We start from the raw sequence: 22779 nt of genomic DNA, 5'->3' as shown, positions 1-22779 counted from the left end.
ATTAATTTTAATGAAAGCAGCAGCAATTCTCATTAAAATATTAGTCTTAACCAGAATGTATCAGGAGGTAAAACACTCCTGCACAGGAGAGGGCTGCAATGCAAGGGTCCTGAGCGTATACATACCTGAGGGTGATTTGTGGTTCAAAGGACCAAGAGATTGGGGAGAAGGCAATTAAGTCATGCAAGCATAGACAATCAGTTCCTTAGACTTTTATAGTGCATTTGGGAAGCAAACTGTTTAAGATCCAGGCTTGGACAACATTGTGTGGAAGCAGCACAGAATCAAAAACATAGGAGCGTAAAGTGGAGAGGAAAGTGATGTTTCTTCCTCATGCTGCAGTAATTCTGCCTGCACTCAGCAACTGGCACAGACCCTGCTGGCCAGAAGGGCTATCAATATGCATGGCAGGGAAAAATCGCTGCGCATGCTGACTGCTGTGAATGCTGGCACAAACATGAATAGTCCCTGGACTACTTCACAAAACCCAAGTGCCTGTGCGGTGTCAAAATGTGACCAAGGTTAAGCAAGCAGGAGCATTCCTTCCCCGGCAATGCTGGCATTTGTTCTCAGCTATTTGAAACACATGGAGTTAAATTTACAGGAGTAATAACAAGAATCACAAAAAAACACTTTGCAACAAAAATACAACTTTATTTAATTTCAACATTTATATTATTTCTAAATAAAATATGCTGTGTTATATTGGGCATCTCTTAAAACAGCAAGCATTTCAAGAAATGGCATATTCAAGTGTGTAGCTCTGGGGTTAATTATGCTATTATATAAGATTATCTCTTGAAAGAATATTTGATTGTTATTACTTGTTTAAAATTATCATACTGGAAGCAATTTTTTTTAATGGTGCTTTAAATAACATTTGTGGTGTGGATTCCTTCTCAGTACAGAAATGGGCCTCAAAATGCAGTTTCAGCTCTTGATGCTAATTTGGGGCTGCAAAAGAAGAGTTTTTGCATGAATCCAAAAGGTCAAACATAAAGATTAGTAAGATGTGTAACATGCATTCAGGTCACCTAGTTTTTCTCATTTATACAACCTGATGATCTAGCTAACAAGAGGATCTCATAGTTTCACAGAAAAAAAAAAACAAACCCTAAAGATATATTCAGCCACCTCATTTGTGCTATAGCTGTGGGAGCAGATGAGAGCTGCAGACCAGATCTACCTTGTGAGATACTTGCCCGTCTTTGCAGCAGCCGGAGGCAAACTGCTTTTGAGACTTAAAAATTCACAGAGCTGCAACTGTTCAAATCCAAACTAAATCTCTCTCCCTGAAATTTGGGCATTTCTCTTTCTCCTACTCTCAGGAAAGATAGAGAAGTGACTAATATCCCGTTATAATAGTCCATTATGAAGAGACACAAACTGCTGTGCCTCTACTCTGTCCTTATTTCTATTCATCTGTTCGAGGACATGATACATCCCATGTAACTGATTTTTCACTAATACTGAACAGACATGGGTAATTGCCTCTATCATATTATAAACACTCTCTTCAATATCTCCCTGGAATGGCATTTTTTGTAAGATCATCACCTCTTCCACTATATTTAGTTTGTCCTCCCCTATAATCCTCAGGTTCTCACCTGCAGTAACATCATCATGCCTTTTCTGTCTGCACTCTTCATATTTTTTTGTATTTATCTTTAATGAATTTTACCATATTTATTTCAAGCCCTTCTTGTAAGTGACATTTTTTTAATTAAAATCCTGCCTTCCAAGCTGCTTGTAAGTCCTCCCAAATGGGCATTAGCTGCAAATTGGGTAATCCTACTGTCCATGTGATTGAGCAAGTAACTAATGATAAAGTTTTAAAGTGAAGACATATAGTTTTATATAGAAGACAGCATTCTGGATACTTATGAGATGTTCGTCCTCTTTGGCAGCAATTCTCAGAGTCCAGCTTTCCAATCAGTTATGTATCTACTTTATGTGAATTTAATTTAGTCCATATCTGCTTTGCTTGCTTATGAATGTCGTGTGGGACTGTGTATAAAACACATCCCTGTATCTACTTTGCTGTCACAGAAGGAAATGAGATCAACTTGATAGGATTTGTTTCTGACATGTCCGGGTACAAGTAATCTTATCTCCTTACCACTCTCTAGATGCCTACAAATGTGTTGTTTAATACTTTGTTCCACTGTCTTGGAAATGCTGTTAGAACTGATTTTTCTGTAATTCTTAGGATTTTTCTTTCCTCTTTTGTTTAGATAGGACATGGTGTTTGCCTTTCTCCAGTTTTCTGGGAACTTACTCATCCTGCTAATCACTAGTGTTTGAGAAATTGCGTATTTCAAAGGTAAGTTTCATTAGGCTGTACCATCCTGAATACTCCAATTCACCCCAGCATTCCTTCAGTTGTTATTTTCCATTTCTCTCCATGATCCTACTCTCAAATTCTTAATAATAATTGAAATAAAATTTTAGTTATAATTACTCTTTTTTTTTTTTGTGAAGACTGAAACAAGTAAAAAAACAAAAAAAAAGGCATCGAACCTTTCAGCCTTTCCACTATCACCTGTTTGGTGACCTCCCTTGTTAAGTACTATATTATATCTGCTCTCAAGCATAGCACATTATTTCTAATATGGTATTGTTTAACTCTAGCAAACCATGGCACGATGTGATTATGTGCTCAAATATTAAAAAAAAAAAAATCTTATTTCCCTGACATCACTTTACTATCCAATTCCAGACTATAGCTCAATCTCTTCCAACTTTTTGATTGTATACCACTTAAAATTAATCCAATTATGACTTTATTCTGTCATGTTAAGAATTGGAATTATTCTGCATTGGTAATTATTCCTAGAAAATCCTTCATCAAACATAGCCATCTTATTATCCAAACACTAAATTGTGTAGCTAAAGCAGCCTACCATCTTTTTAATCAAAGCCATAAAAATTTGTTAAAGTGGCACCAAAGTAGTTACATATTCAAATTGTGACTGTAATCAAGTTAGAAAAGAAGTCATACTCACTATCAGAGCTAAACAGAACCTCTTTCTTTGGAAACCTATAGAAAAATGAAAATAAAAGGTGAAAACAAAGTGGAGAGGAGAATAAAAACTGCAGTATGTTAAGCAGGCACAGTTGTAAAAACCAGCAGACAACTTCATACAGTAAGTACTTTCTCTTTTTTTAAAGCACTGGTTTGCTGCACTGTTAATTTACAACTGTGCTTACTGAACCAGGGAACGATGTTTCATGCATTGACATGTTTGAGGAAGTCTACTGCACACAGCAGATTTCAACAGACAAGCATCACCTTGACTAAATGCACATCAGAGGACATTTCAGACTCATGCTTTTTTAAACCTCATGCTGGGAGGACAGGGTACATGGCCACCCTTGCATTCACATGACATAGGAGTTATTTTCCTCCAACTTTGTAAGGATTTTGCCACAGGCACCTAGAATCTCAAACTGAGGAGCAAGGTACACTACGGAGTGGACGAATAACTGGCTGGGACACTGGTCTAAAAAGATAGTGGTTTAAAATCTCTGTTCCAGGTGGTGTTTCAGAGGATGCCAGGGTGACATCTCCATCAAGGTCCTGAAGATCCTACATGTCCAGGAAGTCTGTGAATGTTCCTAACTTGGATGGGCAGGAGAGACTGATATGCCAAGGGTATGATTCGCATTCTGAAGGACTTTTCCAAACTGAAGGACTTTTCCAGACTGGAGGAATGGGCTAGCATGAGATTTGTGAACAAAGGCAAACGCAAAATCCTGCATCTGGCAGGGGACAAGGATATGGGGACAAGGAGGGATGGAGGAAGTGAATAACCCATGCAATGTTATAAGTCAGTGACTGGCTAAGTAGCAGCTCTGCCAAGAAGGACATGAGGTCTAGTCAACACCAAACTGAATGTGTTTCAGTTCACTCTTGTGGTGAAGGATAACTTCATACACAGTTGCATTAATTGGAGCACAGCCAGCAGGTTGAGAGAAGTTATTCCCCTCTGCTGGGCACTAGTGAGGCTGCATCTGGAACATAGTTTCCATTTTTGAGCCTTCCCAATAAAAAAGAGTTGTCAAGCAAGCAGAGAAAACCAAATGGAGGACTATCAGGATGGTTGAAAGTGTTCCTTGATTTCTGGGAAAGACATGTGACAGATGAGGGGTGGCAACAGCGCTTGTTTAACCTAACGAGCAGGCTAAGGGGTATCCATTTTCCATTTTCCCTCTCCAGCTATTTAAGCAGGGTTTATAGGCATCTCAGATTTGCACAGTGAAAGAAAATGAGGTAACAAGGGGGGAAATTTTAACTAGCCATAAGGAAAAATATTTTTCAGAGTAAGAATGGTCAAACACTATAACTAATTTTTGTCTGAGTCTGTGATTCTCATTACCTATGCATTACTTAGGTATTGAATATTAAAAAAGCCTCCTTCAACGTACAACTGTGACTACCTATTCAGGGCAAGCTCTTTCCCTCTAAAACTATTATACAGCACTCCTACCACTATTTGAAGGAGACCAAATACAACAGCTGTTTCTTAAAGCCAAGTAGAATTATATTAAAATAGCAGTTTAAACAACATACTGACATTTCAAACTTTCTCTTTATCACTCTTATATTACTACTCTTTCAGATTTTTTAATGTAAACTTACCATAAAAGTAATATATTTAAAGCAATTCTTTTTATAGTCAACACATTGGAAATAAAATCCTATAAATGCATAAAATGCTTTTTCATTGTTAATGCATGGTGATCTAATGCTCTTTCATGTTAGTAGCCTATAACTGAAAGTGTTTATTTAAAACAAGAAGATATTGCCTAACTACCTGTTGCAAGTATAAACTTCCTGCTGTATATAAAAAGTATTAAAAAATAAAGGTTAAAGCATTGTTAAATTATAAAGTAAATAGAAAGTATGTCTGCTGATATTTAAATGTTTTATTTGAGAATTTAGAAATGTGCATTGTTTCGACCTACCTTTCTATTTATAAATTTTAGAAGGCTACAGCTTACTGTTTCCTTTCAGTGGCTCATCCATTTTGGAGGTTAAAGAATTTGTTACAGCTGACACCTGAATATCTTATTCCTTTAGCAAAAGTAGTTATTTCTACTTTTAATGCTCATTTGCAGGGTCATTAAATTTTTAGCCAAATGAACAGTTATACTGGAGAGAGCCTAGGTTTGCAGTCCTTGGCTTGGTCAAAATAAACTAAGGATAGTAAATAAACTAAGGATAGTAAAACCATCACTCCAAAGAGGAGCTGGCAGTAATGCTCTTCCATACTAGTGTATACCAGCTCTCCACTGTCTGGGGAAAACAAGGCTGCAAACTTAGGCAAGACTGAAAGCAAAAAGTGAACAGTACATCCACAATGTGACAGGTGGACATGCTCCAAGGAAAGCCCAAGGAGCAAGGCAGACTTTTGCCCCAATAAGTCTGCATGCTGGGAAGGACATCTCTCAGCACCAAATGGAAAAAGGGGCTTGAACAAAGTTGACATTTGAGTGGGAGTGCTTCCAGTACAGTTCCCTCTACTTTCATTAGGGTATCTGCCACATCTCTGTTCTTTCTTTGACAGCGAATCTTCTTTACAAGTTGAGAAGGTATTGAATGGCATGCAAGAGCTGGATCATTACAGACTAATCCAGGATACAATGAGGGTTTTTCAACTGGAAGAACATCAGTCTGCTGTGATAATGTCATTTGGGTTGGAACTTCTGTTTAATGTAAAGCAAAACCCCTTACATAAATTCTTTAGTACAAGGACACTTTCAAAAAATGGGTGCATTTTCCTCTTATATGTAGAACCTATCAATGATTAATCCTATTGTTGACTTCAAACTAGGAACACTCCTTAAGTAAATAAAGATTAAGAGCAACTTATAACAGAACTTTGGACCTTATTGACATTTTTACAGAACTTCAAATTTCAAGAACTTTTGCTATTTTGCACAAAACACAGTCAGTGAAACCCTGTCACCACTGAAGTCAATGAAATCATCTTTCTATTGGCCTTACAGATGCTATTAAGATCTCAAGTAAATATTGCAGATCTTTCATGCATAACAAACAGATAAAATAGAGTAACAACTTCAGCAAAAGATTACATGGACCTAAAGTAATTGTGTCATAGACTTGGGATTTTGCAAGTCATAGAGGAATAAGGGTAATGAGGACATACTTCTAGTGCCCGCATGCAATGCCTTTTTGAGACTATACATATACATATGCCCCATGTTCTCTCTAAAAATTCTGACTCAGTATAATTCTGGGAATGATTATATCATTCACACATCATAACCTGCGTAAACACTAGCTTTACTTGAAAGGAAAACAGTAGGTATCAAAAATTAGTGGCATATCTCTTGATTAGGTTTCCAAGGAGTATCCTTCAGATCTCCTCCATTTAAAATCAACTGGTTGTAGAGGAGGATTTCACAAGGAGAATATCCCTTATTTAGTGGCATATCTCTTGATTAGGTTTCCAAGGAGTATCCTTCAGATCTCCTCCATTTAAAATCAACTGGTTGTAGAGGAGGATTTCACAAGGAGAATATCCCTTATTTATTTTCCTGCTTTCACAGAGAAGTGGTAGATCTTACTTGGTACATGCTCTTACGGAATGAGGCTAAAATTACATGAAGAATAGAATGCTATTCTTCTGAATACAAGTTGTTTTTTTTTTTTAATTTTCAGTGAATACTTTTCTTTGAGGAAAACAATACAAATTACTACACAGAAATTAGGAGTACCTTATCTTCTTTCCCTCCCTCACTCCTTCCTAAGGGTCAAGGAGGTGATTATGTTTCACAGAGCATCTACCCATCCATTTGTTTTTTGGAATTGCAGAAATCACACTGACTTTTTCACTCTGAGGGAGGAACATTACAGGAGAAGTATAAGCCTATATGTAATTACAGATGAAGAGGGCAGAGACTATATGACAGTGATCTAAGGTTCTTATTGTAGAAGTAAGAGTAATATTTGACTTATAACTTGACAGGATTTTTCCTAATCAGTTCATCATCCAAACAAGATTCACTGATAAAAAAGACATTTTAAATTAGGTGGAGACTTCTGGGTTATGTAAATTCTTAAAGTGTAAATTCAGTATAAACTGTTCCTAGAATCAAGATAGGTTCCTAAATAGAAAGGAACAATACAGGTGCCTGAAAGTTGTTGTGATTTTAAAAATTATCAACCAAGACATACCTTGCCTTTTTTTAATGCACTGGAAAGGGAAAGCATCATAACATCCAATTCTGAAGACACAACCACATAAAACAGAAAAGAGTGAAAATTGTTTGTTCTTCAAAGACAGTTCAATAACAACATGTCTCCAAGAAGCCACCACCTTCAGGACAGCTAAGAAGACTGCTTCAAATATCTTGAGCTGATCCTGGTTCTGTGTTGCTCTCCTATCTGTCTCCAAGATAGTATAAATCTTTCTGGGTATCAATGCTGCATACTTCTGTTTCCAGCAATAGATCTCAAGGGAAACAGATGCCTTTGTTCAGTCCTTCTTAACTGAGAATGAGAAAAAGGGGTAATCTCTAGATACATTTGTGTCTTCTCTGCCACCCACTAAACATACAAAGACATTGCTCAACTCCCATATGCCAGCATGGTGTGCCCTGGTCACCTCCTCTGATAAAAATGAGATTAAAAATTGGGGGAAAAAGTTAGATCTCATGCCCTGTACAAGTACTTTGAATAGTTCATTGGAGAATATTTTCTTTGACTTGTAATAGAGAAAACATTAAATGTGTCATCTCTTGATGTTACTTCCTGAACAGCTTGTGGTGAGTCTGACACAATTCTTCCTGATGTAGCTACATGGACTGGAGTTCGTCTGCATAGTCATAGTTACAAAATACACATTAGTGACAAGCCCCAGGGAACTAGAATAAATACTCATGTTGCTCAGCTGTACAAAATGGTATCTTACACTTTTTTCAACTTTAAAACTAATTATTTGCCTCTAGCTAACATTAAGTGGTGGATAACTGTCATCCAACAAGATGTTAATCAAAGGAAATACAAAGCTTATTGATAGCAGCACTTATAAATCTTCTTTTCAGTTGATTTTCTTGGTCCTTATAAATGCAACCACAATTTTATCAGATATCTTTGTTCTAGATGTCAAGGCACAAATGCTGCAATGGTTGTAATAAATTTAAGCTTTTTAATAAATTAAAGTTCTATTTGAAGTGTTTGTTTAAATGTAAGGGAATTTTTAGAAGACACTATATATTTTACCTGTCTTGGAACAGACCAAGTTGGCCTCTAATCAAAGGAACTTAGCACTTTTATTCTCACTGCTAAATCGGAACGTACCACAAACTCTTTTCGAGAATATCTCACTCACGGTAGTCTGACTTTATAACGTAAGTGTGAGATGCTTCACTTACTGAACTGATCTTAATAATGCCTCAGCTAAATTATGTGTCTTGTCCCTTAAAGAATGCTCTCTGAAAGATCCATCTTTCCATTAGATCTGCAAAATTCTCCCTCGATGTGTAAATTGTAAAGAAGAAGGATGAGAGACAAGAATTCAGCTGTTTGTTTCCCTTCCGAATCTTATTTTCAAATACAAGAAAATCATCTGCATCATCAGAGGCTGCAAATATACATATACACACATGCATACATACACATACACATTTATACAAATACACATATATACATATATGTGTATATATACACACAGATTTTAGAGTTCCTGGTGTGGTGCAAACCTACTTAATCTCAACAACAAATTTATCCTCAGAACTATACAGTCTCTCTCACCACCCTCTAATGAAATACTTTAACTTCAATAATATTTCAGAAACTTTGCAGATGAGATGGAAAAAAATAACATATCTGAGAAGATCTGCAAGGTATTTGTGGTCTAACTTCTCTTTGTGAGGGCATTTTAGGTCTTTTTTTGAATAATTCCACAGCAGACATTGCTTTTGAGAGAATCAAGAAGCAGCTCCTGGGAGGCAGAGGAAACGGGATTGATGATGTAGAAACAAGCAGAAATGTCAAAGGCAAGGAAAAAAGGAGGAGGTTAGAAGGCTGTGATGAAGATTCAAACAAAAAGAGATATGAAATAGCTCTAAGCCTCTGACACCCTGCACAGAGAGGCCAGGAATGCACATGAGAATAAGAGGTTACATTCATGCTTATATATTCCTGGTGCAGATCCACCCAACAAGTGAGATATCAACGTTTTTTCTTTTACTCTTTTTTTACCATTTTTTTTTCCAGTGGAAACTGAGATAAACTGTGTGAATATATTGATATGTTGTCAACAAACTCAGAATTCAGGAAAATCCTCTCTTTCCAACATGTGAAGGCCTTGACCCCAAAACTCTCCCAATATTTTTCAAAATAACAAGGAAGTTAATCATTTGGCAGAAATTATTGGCAAACATCCATTTCATTTATTTAAATTATCGTGTTTCTGCTTTTAACGAAACTAGAATCAAATTCTAAAATAATAAATTACAAATACACTGAGTTACAAAGATTTAATTATCATTCCTATCTGTATTGTTAAACTAATCAAAAAACTAGTGAAATAATTGTGAACATGTGCCTTGTAAAAGGTCTCAGCAGTAAAAAATTCATCCTTTGCCATAAACGTACTCTGTTATTGGTAGTAAGTTATGCCTTCAAATGTGAATTTCAAAAATAATATTGAAAATGTCCTTTAATTAAAGATGTTCTATTACATTCCAAAGCCAGAGTAAAGACTGTAATGATAGTTAATTACATTATGTTTATTTCAACACTGAGGCTATAAATCAGCTTCATGTTCATGACCTTGCTGGTAAAAAGGACTTGCCTGTACCAGCAGAAACTTTTTAATTTTTATATACTCTGTCTCAAGAGAAAATGGATAATGACTAGTAAATTGCGTCTGCTCTCACTGAATTAATTATCTAGGGTGATAACCGCTATGGACCTAGAGTTAAGATATGTAAAAGTAGTAGGGAATTGGCCCCTGAACTTAGACTTCAAGAAAATTTGTGTCCTTCTTCAAAGTCAAATAAAACTGACACTGAATTTTGATACTGGGCAAACTTGAATTACCTTTTATGTTTTCTTGACTGTCTTTTTTGTAATTCTCGATAGTTAATTAATTATAAGTGCTTCTGGTAGCTGTTGTAGTATCTGGTATTTAAAACAGAAGCTATATCAATGACTGAAAATTGTGGAAAGTGTTATTTAAATAGGACTAATTGCATAAATTAACAATTCCCACTTGCTTACTTCCCAACAGCACATATCAGGAACCTCAAGTGTAAATGTTAGTGTTATTCGAAATTCACATACTCAACACAGGCTGCAAAACAACTCTGTTTCTTTTCTTCGTTAATCATTAAGAACAATTAATGTTTATCTAGTCCCTGCACTGGAAAAAAGTAGGTTTGAAAGCTCAGCACATTTTTGCTGATCAACTCCATACAAGCTACATACGTAAATGATAAAACTAGCATGCAAATGCTTAAACGCATTAAATGTCAACTGATTACCTCCTTAGAGCTGAGTGTCTCATTTTCTGGAATAGGCATCATGGGATGACTGGGCTTCTGAGAAAAGATGTCACAAGTTGGAGAGAATATAAGATTAAAAAACGGAAAAAGAAATCCACAATCAGTTTAATTTCTGTATAAAATATCGCTAAAATTTAACAATTAAAGCCCAAACCCTCAGACATACGGAGGATAGCAAGGCAAAGAGATCTCATTTGTGTTCAGCATACTCTCTGTTGTTACTCCTTGTCTGTATGAAAATCTATTTAAAAGTATGGCCTTTTTTTTTTTATATTATATTCCCATAATTAAAAGAGTGGGGAAGGGATAAATTCCTTTCGAATTTCAAGGAGGCATCTCGAGTAAAAATCACAGCATGGGCACCTGTGTTATGATACATTTAGTACGAGATAATGCACATAAAGTTATTGAAAACTGCAACCATATTTCTGTCACTTTGAATATCTTCTTAAATCTCCTCCAAAAGAGCTTTCCTTAATTCAAAATTTCACAGACATAAATCATAAAAATGTTTAACTAAAAAATGCTGTGTAACAGTAATTAGTATGTGCAGAAAGGAGTCTTAGATCTCAGTAACTTTCCAGTGTTTTGAACATTGTATGTCTTTCTATGACTAATGAAGTTTGATGGATGTGACTCAAGTGAAGAACCATACCAATTTCAAGGAGATTTTAATTAGAATGCAGGTAAATAGATTATCTGGAGCTTATAAAGGCAATGTCAAGATCACAAGCTTGTGACATTTTCCTATACAGTGATACAGAGACATTCTCTTTAAAGCAAAGATTGCTGAAAGTGTATTTGAGTATTTTAGAATTCTATAAAAACAAGACAGGAAGAAGCCTGCTATTTTCAAATTACCAAAGGCATTAATTTGTTTTGGCATTTAGATCAAATAGTAAATCAACAAACATGTTGCTTAAAAATATTGCCCTTCTAAGAAAATTGATTTTGACACTGTGCTTTTTGAGAAGCAAAATGGATCTGCTAAACTGGCCCAGCACACAAAGAAAGATACTGAAGTGGAATGTACTCTAATTTTCTGAAATTACATTATGGATCTGCTATGTATTGCTCTCTCCCTTTGTGAATTTACCCTGATTCCTTTTCAGGGAAGAAAGAATCAATTCTAGCAACAACAGCAGCTTTGAACCACTTAACTTTTATTATTGTTGTTGTTGTTATTGTTATTATTATTATTATTTCCCAAAACGAAAAGACAAGTGAATAACTTTAGGTAACAATTTTATTTATTCAATAAATTTCTACAAAGAAATAATTTTAGGCAAAAGAAGTGTAAGGAATGGGTAAGGAGCCTAGACCCTCCCAGTGGCAACATCCCTCCCTCTGCTGCTCGCCTGGCTTCCAGCATCAGCCAGGCAGCCACCAAAGCATTCCCCAGACCTCACACCACCCGAGTGCTGCAGCACACACAGGAAGTGTTTGATGGTCTTCATGGGAGACAGAAGTCCCATTTCCAAATTCAGCACCCTGTGACTACCAAGGGTGGGCAGGGTGGGCAGTCCTTAATGGCACCAAGATACAAAGTTCTAGCAACACTTACGGTATCTTGGCAAGTGTATTTCATTGGAATAAACCCAAGAGTTGAGTTACCCTTTGCCTCATCAGAATATGGCATCTCTGTATTCTGGGCAAAGCAAGAAGGGTCAACCAAAAAGACAAGAAGAAAAGTATTGATCATATCCTGTTGTGATGTGCAGCTAAGCCTTCTGAGAAGAATGGTCCACTGCTTCCAAGAAAGAAAAACCCCACAGTCAGGTAGTGATCTGAGACTGCAGCAGCTCTTTTTCTCAAATTGTAGACAGCCAAACAATGAAAAATGCACTTCTATTGCGTTATCTCATCCTGGCCTTTCTTGCTGGTATTCATTGCCTACCCCGTTAACCTGAAATGCCTCTCTCAGTCATGATTCTGCCTTACCATGCTCCTTGAGTATAAGGTCTCAAGTCCCTCCTTAGACCTGAGAAAAGTAATTTTTGTCCAAGAAATACATTTACTTCCTTTATTTTGATAGCACCCTCTTTTCAAACTAAAGAGCCAATATGAATGACAGTCTCCACAGAGAGGAAAAATAATCTATATTTTCTGGACAGACATCATTAACATTGATTACTTTGGAGAAGATTAATTGAAACAAGACAAGGAATTCACTGATTAGAAATGAAGAAAAAAGTTAGTGCATGCTTAAGACTTGGAGAAAAAACTAAGTGTACAGTTCTCTCTGTTTTCAAAAGGCTTCTCTGACATAAAACCCTTGAAGTTGTCATAAAAGAGTATATACGTTCTACAGCCAGATGTGTCTAGTCTTAATGAAGTCACATATGGCTCATTTATAAAGAACTTTATGTAGTACTTTAGTGAATATGTATGACATAAACTAAGTGCTGTGCTGCTGAAATAACATTTAGTTTTGCAAGTCCCTGAAAGGAGGGTGTTGGGTTTTTCCCTGGAATCATACAGCTCTGCCTCTTCCACCTGTGAAGGAGCTGAGTACCTTGGCCTGAGTGACCAAAAAACAGTTATCTGTGTTATTTATATCATGTTATTTATATCATGTCAATATAACCCGAAATGTGTCAGCCCTGCTGTAGGCTCTCATGCCTATTCCCTCTCATGCCCTTTAATCAAGAGGCTACAAAATCTTATTCCTTCCTTCCTGATTTTTCCTTAAAAATAAGATTTTTTGTTTTCTTGAATGCACACCACATACTCAGCTTAAAACTATCAGAACATGAAGCAAGTAGAATGAGGTGGGATTAACCCTTTCATCCCTCAAAGTCATATAGGAATATGGCTATGTCCACAAGATCTGAATGCAACTTGGACTATGCACTTTTTGTGGGTGTGTTGTGTAGTGAAACGTCATCAAGCTCTGTCCCTGGCAGTTTTTCATCTTCAGGTCAAAGTAGATGGCAAGAAAACCTACTTCCATCTGCAAATGTGAAAGGATTGTGTCTGTTGGTGGTGGGAGATGAATATTTCTTTTTTAGTTTCTATTCTTGTTTCCTTTGACAGTTACAAAACTCTGCATTACTATTACAAGGTTAATCAATAATACTTAACTTTTCTAAATATTACTCAGTTTTTTGGTAATGTGACATTTGCTTTATTATTTCTAAGAACAATGAAAGAGCAAACTAAATCTGCATTTCTAGCTGCAAAATTGTACTGAGGAGAGCAGAATATCTTTACAATACATAAGTATTTGCAGCATGTAAGTTCAAAGGGAAACTACATACCTGGCCAAAATAACCTCTTACAGACTCAGTCAAGGCTTAGAAAAGAGGTGATTATATAACATCTTCGTTAGACCTTTGTTCATTTAGTTCTGTAATCAGCAAGACATATTTGCCTTTAAAAGGTCAGTTTACCTTTATTGTGCTATGAATCACAGCTGCCTCTGAACTAATATAAAGCTTTCTGAAGTGTTCTCAATTTAAGACCTTTTCCATTAATCTAAGTCACTCTCTAGAGGGTCTGCAACCTTTGCTAATTGAGGCACAGGTTTAAAACCGGAACCAGTGAGAGATAACACACATAAGAAATCAGAATATTTCAACTATAGTAACCATAGAACATTCACATTTACCCTATTCTTTCAAACTACTCTATTAAGTCTTGAATCCCCTTTAAAAATAAATTAGGTACTCTAGACTCTTATTAAGCCCAGATACATTCCTTTACAATAGACAAAATTACTAATTTCTCAAAGGCTGAAAATATTTATTTAGACATGCATAACAAGCAAATATTTTTATAAAACTGTTTTATGGATATCCACTTTGTCTCAGTACAAGAAGATGAAATCTCATGTACCAATAAAAGGTAAAACACCCACAGCAGCAGAGCAAGGACTATCTTGAGCTAAGGTGAAAGAAAATAATATAATATAAAGGGGCAATTTATGATTATGAAATCTTTAGTCTCTTTAAAACGACACAGTATAAAATTTATTTCAAAGATCCCGTCAGTTAGGTACCAATTCTTTTGCATCTTTCACTTCTCTATAAAAGGAAAAGAAAAGTAGAAACAGCGATCACAATATAGATTTATAATGTGCCTTCAGACACTTATACAATAGAACACCCTGAAAGACATGCAAATTGTTATCATACACTACTGTAGCCATGCATTTTTGTCTTGAAGATCTCAAAACTGTTTCAAGGCACTGGAACCACGCAAACATAGTTCCCTGATAGGTTCTCACCAGGAACAGGCCTGGAGGACACCAGAGTGTGCTGAGACTGAAAGAATCATAGAAAGGTTTGGGTGGAAAGGACCTTAAAGATCATCTAATTCCAACTGCCCTGTCATGGACACCTTCCACTAGGCCAGGTTGCTCAAAGTCCCATCCAGCCTGGCCTTGAACACTTCCAGAGGTGGGTCATCCACAACTGCTCTAGGCAACATAATACTGGAGAATACCAGAGGCTGGAAGAGCTACAGGGCTTTGCAATAGGGATTCCTTATCTATAAGTAGAGTGGGAGGGAAATGCACAGAAGAAGTGCATCAATTTTCCTCAGGCTGCCTTTTTCCAGACAAAGTTAAACTTCACATGCAGGGCCAGTCTGTGATGTATTTGACTGGGGATTTTCTGTCAAAATGATTTTTCAATGAAAAATACTAGCAACAGAAAAATGAAGCTTTCTGCAAAATATTTTGATTTGCCTTGCAAATTCTCACTAGCAATTTAGAAAATTAAAATTAAGTATTTAATGGTAAGAAAACTCACCTGTAACTAGAACACTGTGTTTTCTGTCCTGGATGTTTCACTTTGGAACACTTCCATAAAATATTAAAATGTATTTCACAGTCGGTGCACTTTGTGGCAATCATGGTAAGAGCCTCTGATTTCTGCTGTGGACTAATGAAGACTACAGTTCCTTGCAGGGCTAATTTCACTATAGGTGATTATGGGAGTTGGTGGCCAGCAAGGCTTCCAGGCCCATAATGAAGACCATAAGCATGAGAACCGCAACATATACATCCATAGGGTAAGGTAGCAGAGAAGACAAACATCTTCTAACTACATGGATTAGAACTATCTGCTTTGAGTTAGCTCATATAACCCAAATTATGTATATTGGTTTCTGGAGTATTTAAATGCTTTCAAATTTTTATGTGTATTAGAAAGAAAATGTCAGAATTTCTGACAACAAAAATATTTGAAATTTCCCTCAGAATATTGGTTGTGAACTATTTATGAAATTCACAGAAACTGAGTCATTTCTTAGAACTGAGGATGCTTCCTGGCCCAAGGAAGGGGCTCATTGCTCATTGAATGATAACAGCCAAGGAACTTTAACTGCTTTACAGGTGAGAGTGTGAAATGAATTGATTTAATTTTCAGAGCTGGCTTTCCCCTGTGTATTTTCTCACCAGATTAGCTGCAAAACAGAATAAACTCTATTTTCTGAGTAAGCTTCTGATACAACAGAGACCTTTGACCTTAGTTACTTTAAATGCAAACGACAAACTTTGACTGAATCTTCAAGAGTGTACATGTGTAACAGTCACCTATTATATTAAAATTTGTATTAAGATCATATTCTGCCTATAATATAAATACTAATATTATAGCCCGTGTTTAACTGAGTAAAAGAGAAAGCTAGTTCATAACATCTCTGTAAATCCATAAATACTGGCTTCTTTAATTCAAGCTCTAAGTACATACTTGGAATTTCACCAGAACTAGTTATATTATATACTTCTATCTGAAAGTACAGTGAATTAAGATCATATTTCAGAGTACACGTTATATCAATATTTGCAGTATTTCTTGATCCCTGAATAGTGTTTTTTACAATATAAAAAAGCAGTGGAATATTGTATAAAACATTTGTGTTCAGTGAGGTCTAAGATACGAAGTTCTCATAGCTCTGAGTGTTTGGGCATAATTTTCATTAAATATGATTTTCTTTCAAGTTTTGATTTCTCCCTGTCTTCAATAAGAGGTGTACAAGTATTATTTTTGTTTTTCATACAGGTTACACATGCTCCAAATCTCGTTCAATATTTTTTACTGAATTATACATTTCTGCTATTGCTGTTAATAACAATCTTTACCTCTTGGTTGCTTCTGTTCTTTGTAATCCTGTCTTCTGTCTTTTTACTATATTATGAGCAAAGGTTGTGTCCCCAGGTTGCAGTTCACCTTTGCCAAATCATTAATAGACATTTTTTAACATTCCATTTTCTACTGTTAAAGAATTCCTACAGAAATGGACTTGTATCTAATCCAAATCCAGTCATGAATCAGGATTCTAGCATCAGAGGCAGACTCCAAGCTAAAACAAGCTTGCCCCCATCACCATGTGACCTACCATAGAATCCCCTTCACAAACAAACATAGACATTAAAAGCAAACATTAGAAGCATTGTAGCATTGGGACTGTTGTGTTTCCTTTGGTTGTTCTCCTAAAATGTGTTCCCCTGAAGATATAGAAGGCTAAGGTAAGACTCAGAAGTTAGTTGCTAACTAGGGCCAGAATTTCTTCTACATTCGATAATGCTTATTGCACAAAAAATGTCTGACTGAAATGCACTATGCAGAAACTAGATGCAATCACCCTTGAAAGCCAGCGATAAGGATGAAGTCAAATTTCATATTATGTAGAGACTTCTAAGAATGAAGACGAAGCAGAGACAACCTATATAAATAAAAAGACGAAAAGAAACAGTGGTTGTAACTATGTTCCAAGAGCAAACTTGGACACTTCTAGGCAATCACTAGGAAGCATATTTCCATTTCTAAGCATAGAAAGTGCCTGCTGGGGTTTGATACTACTGCATTCAAGAAAAAACTACTTTTTGTGTGCATATTTTTTAAATTAACACAAATACACCAAAGAAAAACTAGGGTCCTACTATCAACAGCTTCTCCTAGTGGAAATGGGATAGGAAGGCTTTCAAACTTTCCTAACTACATAGACCAAAAGGAGTGACACAATAATCAATTCCTTTTTTTTCCTTTGGAAGAGCTGTCTCCAGAGAAGTGGGAGAAGTGGGTGACAGAGTTCATTCCAGGCAGTACCAGAGTTAGGGCACCTCCACATTAAGTGCATGTTGCTGAGTCTCCTGTTGAACCTAACATACCTTCAAGTTCTGCTACTAATTCAATGCTTTTGAAGAAAATAATTGATTACCAAGTTATGATCTTTCTAAAGAGCTTCACAAGAAATGCCTTTCTTTAAAGATCAACTGAGCAGGAACTCCAGATGCATTTTCTGAAGGCATTAGCAAACCAAGTTAAAAGAGATAGAAATGTCACCTAAGTATGATATCATTAAAATAACTCACTAAGCCCAAGAAATGCCATAAAAGAATATACAAAGGAGACACAGAAATATTAAGTATTAGTAAATTCCCAAAGAGAAGGTCCAATTTGTAGCATAGCACTAAAGAACTGACTTGTTTACCTCTACACTAAAGCAATTGTTCTGGAACACAGAAGAAGATTGATCAACCACAATACACCTACACAAGTACAACATCTAAATATCAAAGTTCAAAAGAGAGAAGGAAACAGTCTTCTAGAAATAAAAGTAGCTGGGATGATGTCTGGGAGAAAAGTGCTTTTCCATGGCAACCTTGAAAGGCTGCTGTATTCACAGAATGTTAATTCCCACTATGCTGCCATTAATCAAATATAAACTCCAATGAGCAGGAGATTGGATGATGAGGTAAACACGACTGATTTCATTTAAAAAATAATAAAGATTCCCTTTAAATATTCTGCTTACTTATGAGCCTGGAGACCTGCAAGTGATTATGGAAGGCTGACACTTTCAGCACAACTTCATTTAGTGATTTCAAGAAAACTCCATTTAGGTCCAGGAAAAAGGTTGGATCAGCTCAATCCCAAAGTTGGACATTAAAGAGAACTTGTTCTCTGCTACTGTTATAAGTGACACCTGATCAGATAGAAATGGTATTTTTTTAATATTTCTCATACTTTACACAAAAAAGTCAGTTCCCTCTAATCCATTTTCAAAGGCTGTGATGGTAAATATTTAACTGACAGGGCGATTTTCACGTAAGTGTACATAAATCATGTATTCAGCCCTTGATGTCAGAAAGAAAAGGCAGTTTTGAAAGTCAGTAGAGACCTAGAGGCTGTCCCCAGCTGAGGGAGTTACACCCACTCATTCCTTGACTCTTCACTAGGGCAGGTCATTCTTCAAAATGATGGTAGGTGTCCTACAATCTAGTGGTCTCTGCCCTGACATATACTTACATCGAATGTGTCTCCATATGAATCATAGAATCATAAATCAGCACGGGTTGGAATGGTCCAATCTTTTTTGGAAAAGAGAGCCTAGGAGTGGTTACCTAGCACTCTGTCCAAACACACCTTGAAAACCTCCAGTGATGGAGACTCCACCGCATCCCTAAGGAGGTTTTTCCAGTGAATAGTTCCTCTCACTGTAAAAAAAATATTTTTGTATAACAACATGAAACCTCTCCTACTGTAAGTTGTACCCAATGTTCCTTGTCTTCTCCATGTGGCTCCCTGTGAAGAGAAAGCCTCTGTCCCCTTTGTAGCTACCTTTTAAGTACTGGGATACTATGATGAGGTCCTCCCTGAGCCTTCTCATCTCCAGGGGGAAAAGACTTCACTCCTTCAATCTTTCCTCATAGGGCAGGTTCTACAGCCCTTTGGTCATCTTTGTGGCCCATTTGTGGACTCTCACCAGTCTGTCTGCATATTTTTGGAATTGTGGAGATCAGAACTGGACACAGTATTCCAGGTGGAGGGTTTTGCTCTTCCACTTTACGCAGTCTTCTGTCAGAGGCTGGAGGGATTCCCATCAGAAGCATGCTTTGGAGTTAACCACAGAGCTAAATGTTACCTCAGGCTCTCAATCACTGCAATGGCTGTATTCAAGTTCATCTTCCTAAGCTGTTTTGTTGCAATCAAAAGGAAAGGGAGTTTTTTAATTATACAAAGTTTAACTCATAATTATTCAGAATCAAGGAATATAAATAAGAGCAGCAGCACCTCTGGTTGGGGGGAAGGAGAGAGTGGGGAAGGAGAGATAATAAGGCAAGTAGGAACAGAATCAGCTTACTTAAATGGGAAACATTTTTATTTCAGAAACAGCCTATTCACAGATACAAGGAGAGAGCCACAATACCTTGCCTCCTCCCATCAAAGCTAAAACCACACTGTGAAGTGATTTGGGACACAAGTTATGGATTTCATCAGTTTGAACAATTATAATCTACAAAACCTGCCAAGTCTATCTTTCAGCTTCATCTGTGTAATTTCATGATCTAGGGAGATTCAGGTACTTGGTAGAGCTTCGAACAAAAACAATCTGGCACAGAGTCAAGGCTGCCTAAACACCACCACACTGCCCTTCCAATAAAGCATTTCAGATAGAAATAGTTGTCATTTTCTTACACCCTAAGCCAACAAATGAAATGATCCCAGGTTTAGGACCTCACCATATCTAGTCTCAGTAATGTAAGACACAGGTTGTCATTCTGTTTTTTTCCATTTCTGAGGGAACACTTGTTATAGGTAATTTTTTAACAAAAGTGCAGGTGAAGAATAACAACTTCATCCACTGGGACCTCCTGTCCCTCCTCAATACTGTACTTATAACATATTTAAAATGGTTATAAGAATTTATACCAGCAGGTTTTGCCCTCTAGTGGAACATGAAGCAAAACACAACACATAATTAGAAGAGTAACAGGTATAGAGTGACCACGTGGACACTGACCACGTGTTTAGTGGATGCCTGGAGATACAGTGAGTCACATCGCTTATCATCCCTTATCCTGAGAGACGTGGAGTGGAGAGGGAGAATTTCAGGGAATTTACAGAGATAACGGTGCTGGTATAGCTGAGAATGGAAAAAAATTCACATGCTGTCAGGATGTTGTTTACAGAAAGGGTCTAATTGTTTGAAATCTCAACATCTGATACTGTGTTTGCGGTGCTGTGTTTTCTACCACTTTAATTATTTATGACAATAAATTAAATAATTTCTTTTTAAAAACATTAATAGCTCAGAATGTAGTTGGGTGGTGCAGGAAATAATAGGCAAATATTGTCAGGATTTTTATCAACATATATTGACTCAAATGTTAAATATTTATCATGTGAAAAAAATCAAAATTAATCATCCTTTTGTTATTGAAGAATATTAATATTACAGACCCAAACAAAAACATTAAAAAATTCCAACTGCGGAATATTTACTTTTAGGGTGAATAAACCTCTGTTTGTATTAAGCTAGTCCAGTACTGACATCTGGTTACCCTGTTTCCCAAAAGAACAGCTAACATGATATACCAAAAAATTACACTATCTTAATTTTCTTCAGACAACTTTTCCCTGACTTATTCCCTTTTCTATTCAAATTTCCAAGTTTCTAGCATTGTTTTCATTAGCAACAGCAAACACCCATTTTGATTATAAAAAAATGGCTTTAGTGGTCATGTGACCTGTTTGCTCGTTCATGTGAATGCCCTTCAATGAACCAGGAAACTTGTCAAAAAACACTTGATCATAAAATCATTGTTGCCTAAGTAAACATATCAGCCCAGTTCAGTAAAAATTTAAACTGAACCAAACCCAGTCTATCAAACGCTATCTGGTGAGGAAACCATGATATAGCCTAAAGAAACAGTACCTAATGACTGGTTTTAACCTCTTGCATCTCAAAACACGCTGTAAATCTCAAACTCGGATAATCTCTCCTGGCACCAAGGCCTGATCATTTGCAGACTGTGTTAGAAAAAGAGGACATGGAAGGGATGCATCTGAGAGGTTCCAAACAACATCTTCTATGGACTTCCACAATTGATGCTTTTCTAACACCAGACAGGGGGCTTTCTTGAGGTACCTTGTACCAGCTGCTCTTCAAAAAGACTTTGGTTAAGACATAGGGCACAGTGTTCACCTTACAGAGCTCATTAGCCAGCCCTGTTACCCACACACCTTGGATTACAGAGGTTTTTGTCTAAATTCTCCACTGTTGTTTCAAAGAAGAGAAGAACATCAGCAATAATATAGAATCATAGAATCATAGGTGATGCTCTTTGAGCATCTAAGAGACAACTGCTTGTCAGAATGACAGAGAGAGCCACTGGAAAAGCCTGTATTTCTCTCAGGTTATGCTCCCTTTGCTCACTCCCCAAGAAAAAAGAAATACCCTATCACTTTAATGTGGGTAAATGTTAAAAGCAAACTGAGCGTGAGGAATGAAATAGATTATTCCTCCTTCAGAGAAGAAATAGTTTGAATGAAGAGTCATGGGAGCTCTGTCCTAGCTGGTCTGGAGGAAGCAAGATCTCACATAAGCTGTGCCAAGGAAAGGAGAAGCTGTAATATTTCCAGGAAATCCCTGGAGACACAGGCTTGTTTGAGATGCATCTCCCAGAGCACCTGCCACTACTGAATCCTAATGACTCAGCTCAATTCTGCCTAGAATTAAAATGATAAAAGCTGACAAACCTCTTGAATCACATCACACTTGATGCTCACCTTATTGTACAAAGAGCTGTGTCTGTAAGGGCTACAAGAATTGTTGTGAACATGACATGGGATGGAAGACAAGTGGCTGAAAGGTCCAGAGTTTAGACAGTCAGTGAGGGAGATGGATGGAGGATGCAAAGGGGGCTTAGTTGGAGGAATCAGTTTAGTTGGATACAGAGGATGTAGGAAAGCAGGCTTCAGTGAAAAAGAAAACAAAAAACCAACCAACCAAAACCCAAAAGTAAACAGAAACAGATTAATGGGTGCAAAAAAGAAGTTAGTTTGGGCAGAAAGCAAAGTACACCTTTTTTACATTTCATAGGTCTTGATGATTCACCAGAAAAGGTACTCAGCTTTCATGCCAATACTTGGCATGAAAGTACACACACAAAAACCTACTGTAGGTGTCCCATTGAACCAGTTATACTTTGACTGGGGTCAAGTGCATCTCCCTCCTGCTGCTCAACTGATGCTCAAGTGGTAGAAAAGTAAAGCCCTGAAGGATCTTCTGCTAGGATAAAACAGCCACATTTGGGACATTTTATGAGAGAGTGGACTGGGACCAAAACCAATATGAAAACAGTGTCTGAGAGGTACAACAGAAACTTTGCCTTATCTGTGAACTAGCAGGAGCACTCCAGGCTTTTCAACAAGACTCTAACAAGCCTTTTCAGACATTTAAGAGTTAAACCAGTGAAGGTCCATACACAATATATTTCACTGCTCT

The 22779-nt window shown here is 36.8% G+C and overlaps 1 protein-coding gene across 2 annotated transcripts in view; it reads right to left on the bottom strand.

The window, feature by feature from the left end:
• Positions 1-641: 641 nt before the first annotated feature.
• MLIP (muscular LMNA interacting protein) overlaps positions 642-22779 on the bottom strand; it is a 107352-nt gene continuing 85214 nt past the window's right edge. For both annotated transcript variants that reach the window (XM_027645067.1, XM_027645068.1), the window contains 3 exons: positions 10519-10575; positions 3006-3040; positions 642-954 (listed from right to left, as the gene is read on the bottom strand). In XM_027645067.1, coding sequence (XP_027500868.1) covers positions 3014-3040; positions 10519-10575 — 84 coding nt within the window. In that variant the 3' untranslated portion in view covers positions 642-954; positions 3006-3013. The remainder of the gene's footprint in view (positions 955-3005; positions 3041-10518; positions 10576-22779) is intronic.

Source organism: Corapipo altera, unplaced genomic scaffold (assembly GCF_003945725.1).
Source record: "Corapipo altera isolate COAL_440 unplaced genomic scaffold, ASM394572v1 2, whole genome shotgun sequence".
Lineage (NCBI taxonomy): Eukaryota > Metazoa > Chordata > Aves > Passeriformes > Pipridae > Corapipo > Corapipo altera.
The sequence above is the reverse complement of the archived record's forward strand: the minus strand, read 5'-3'. Positions and strand labels throughout refer to the sequence as shown.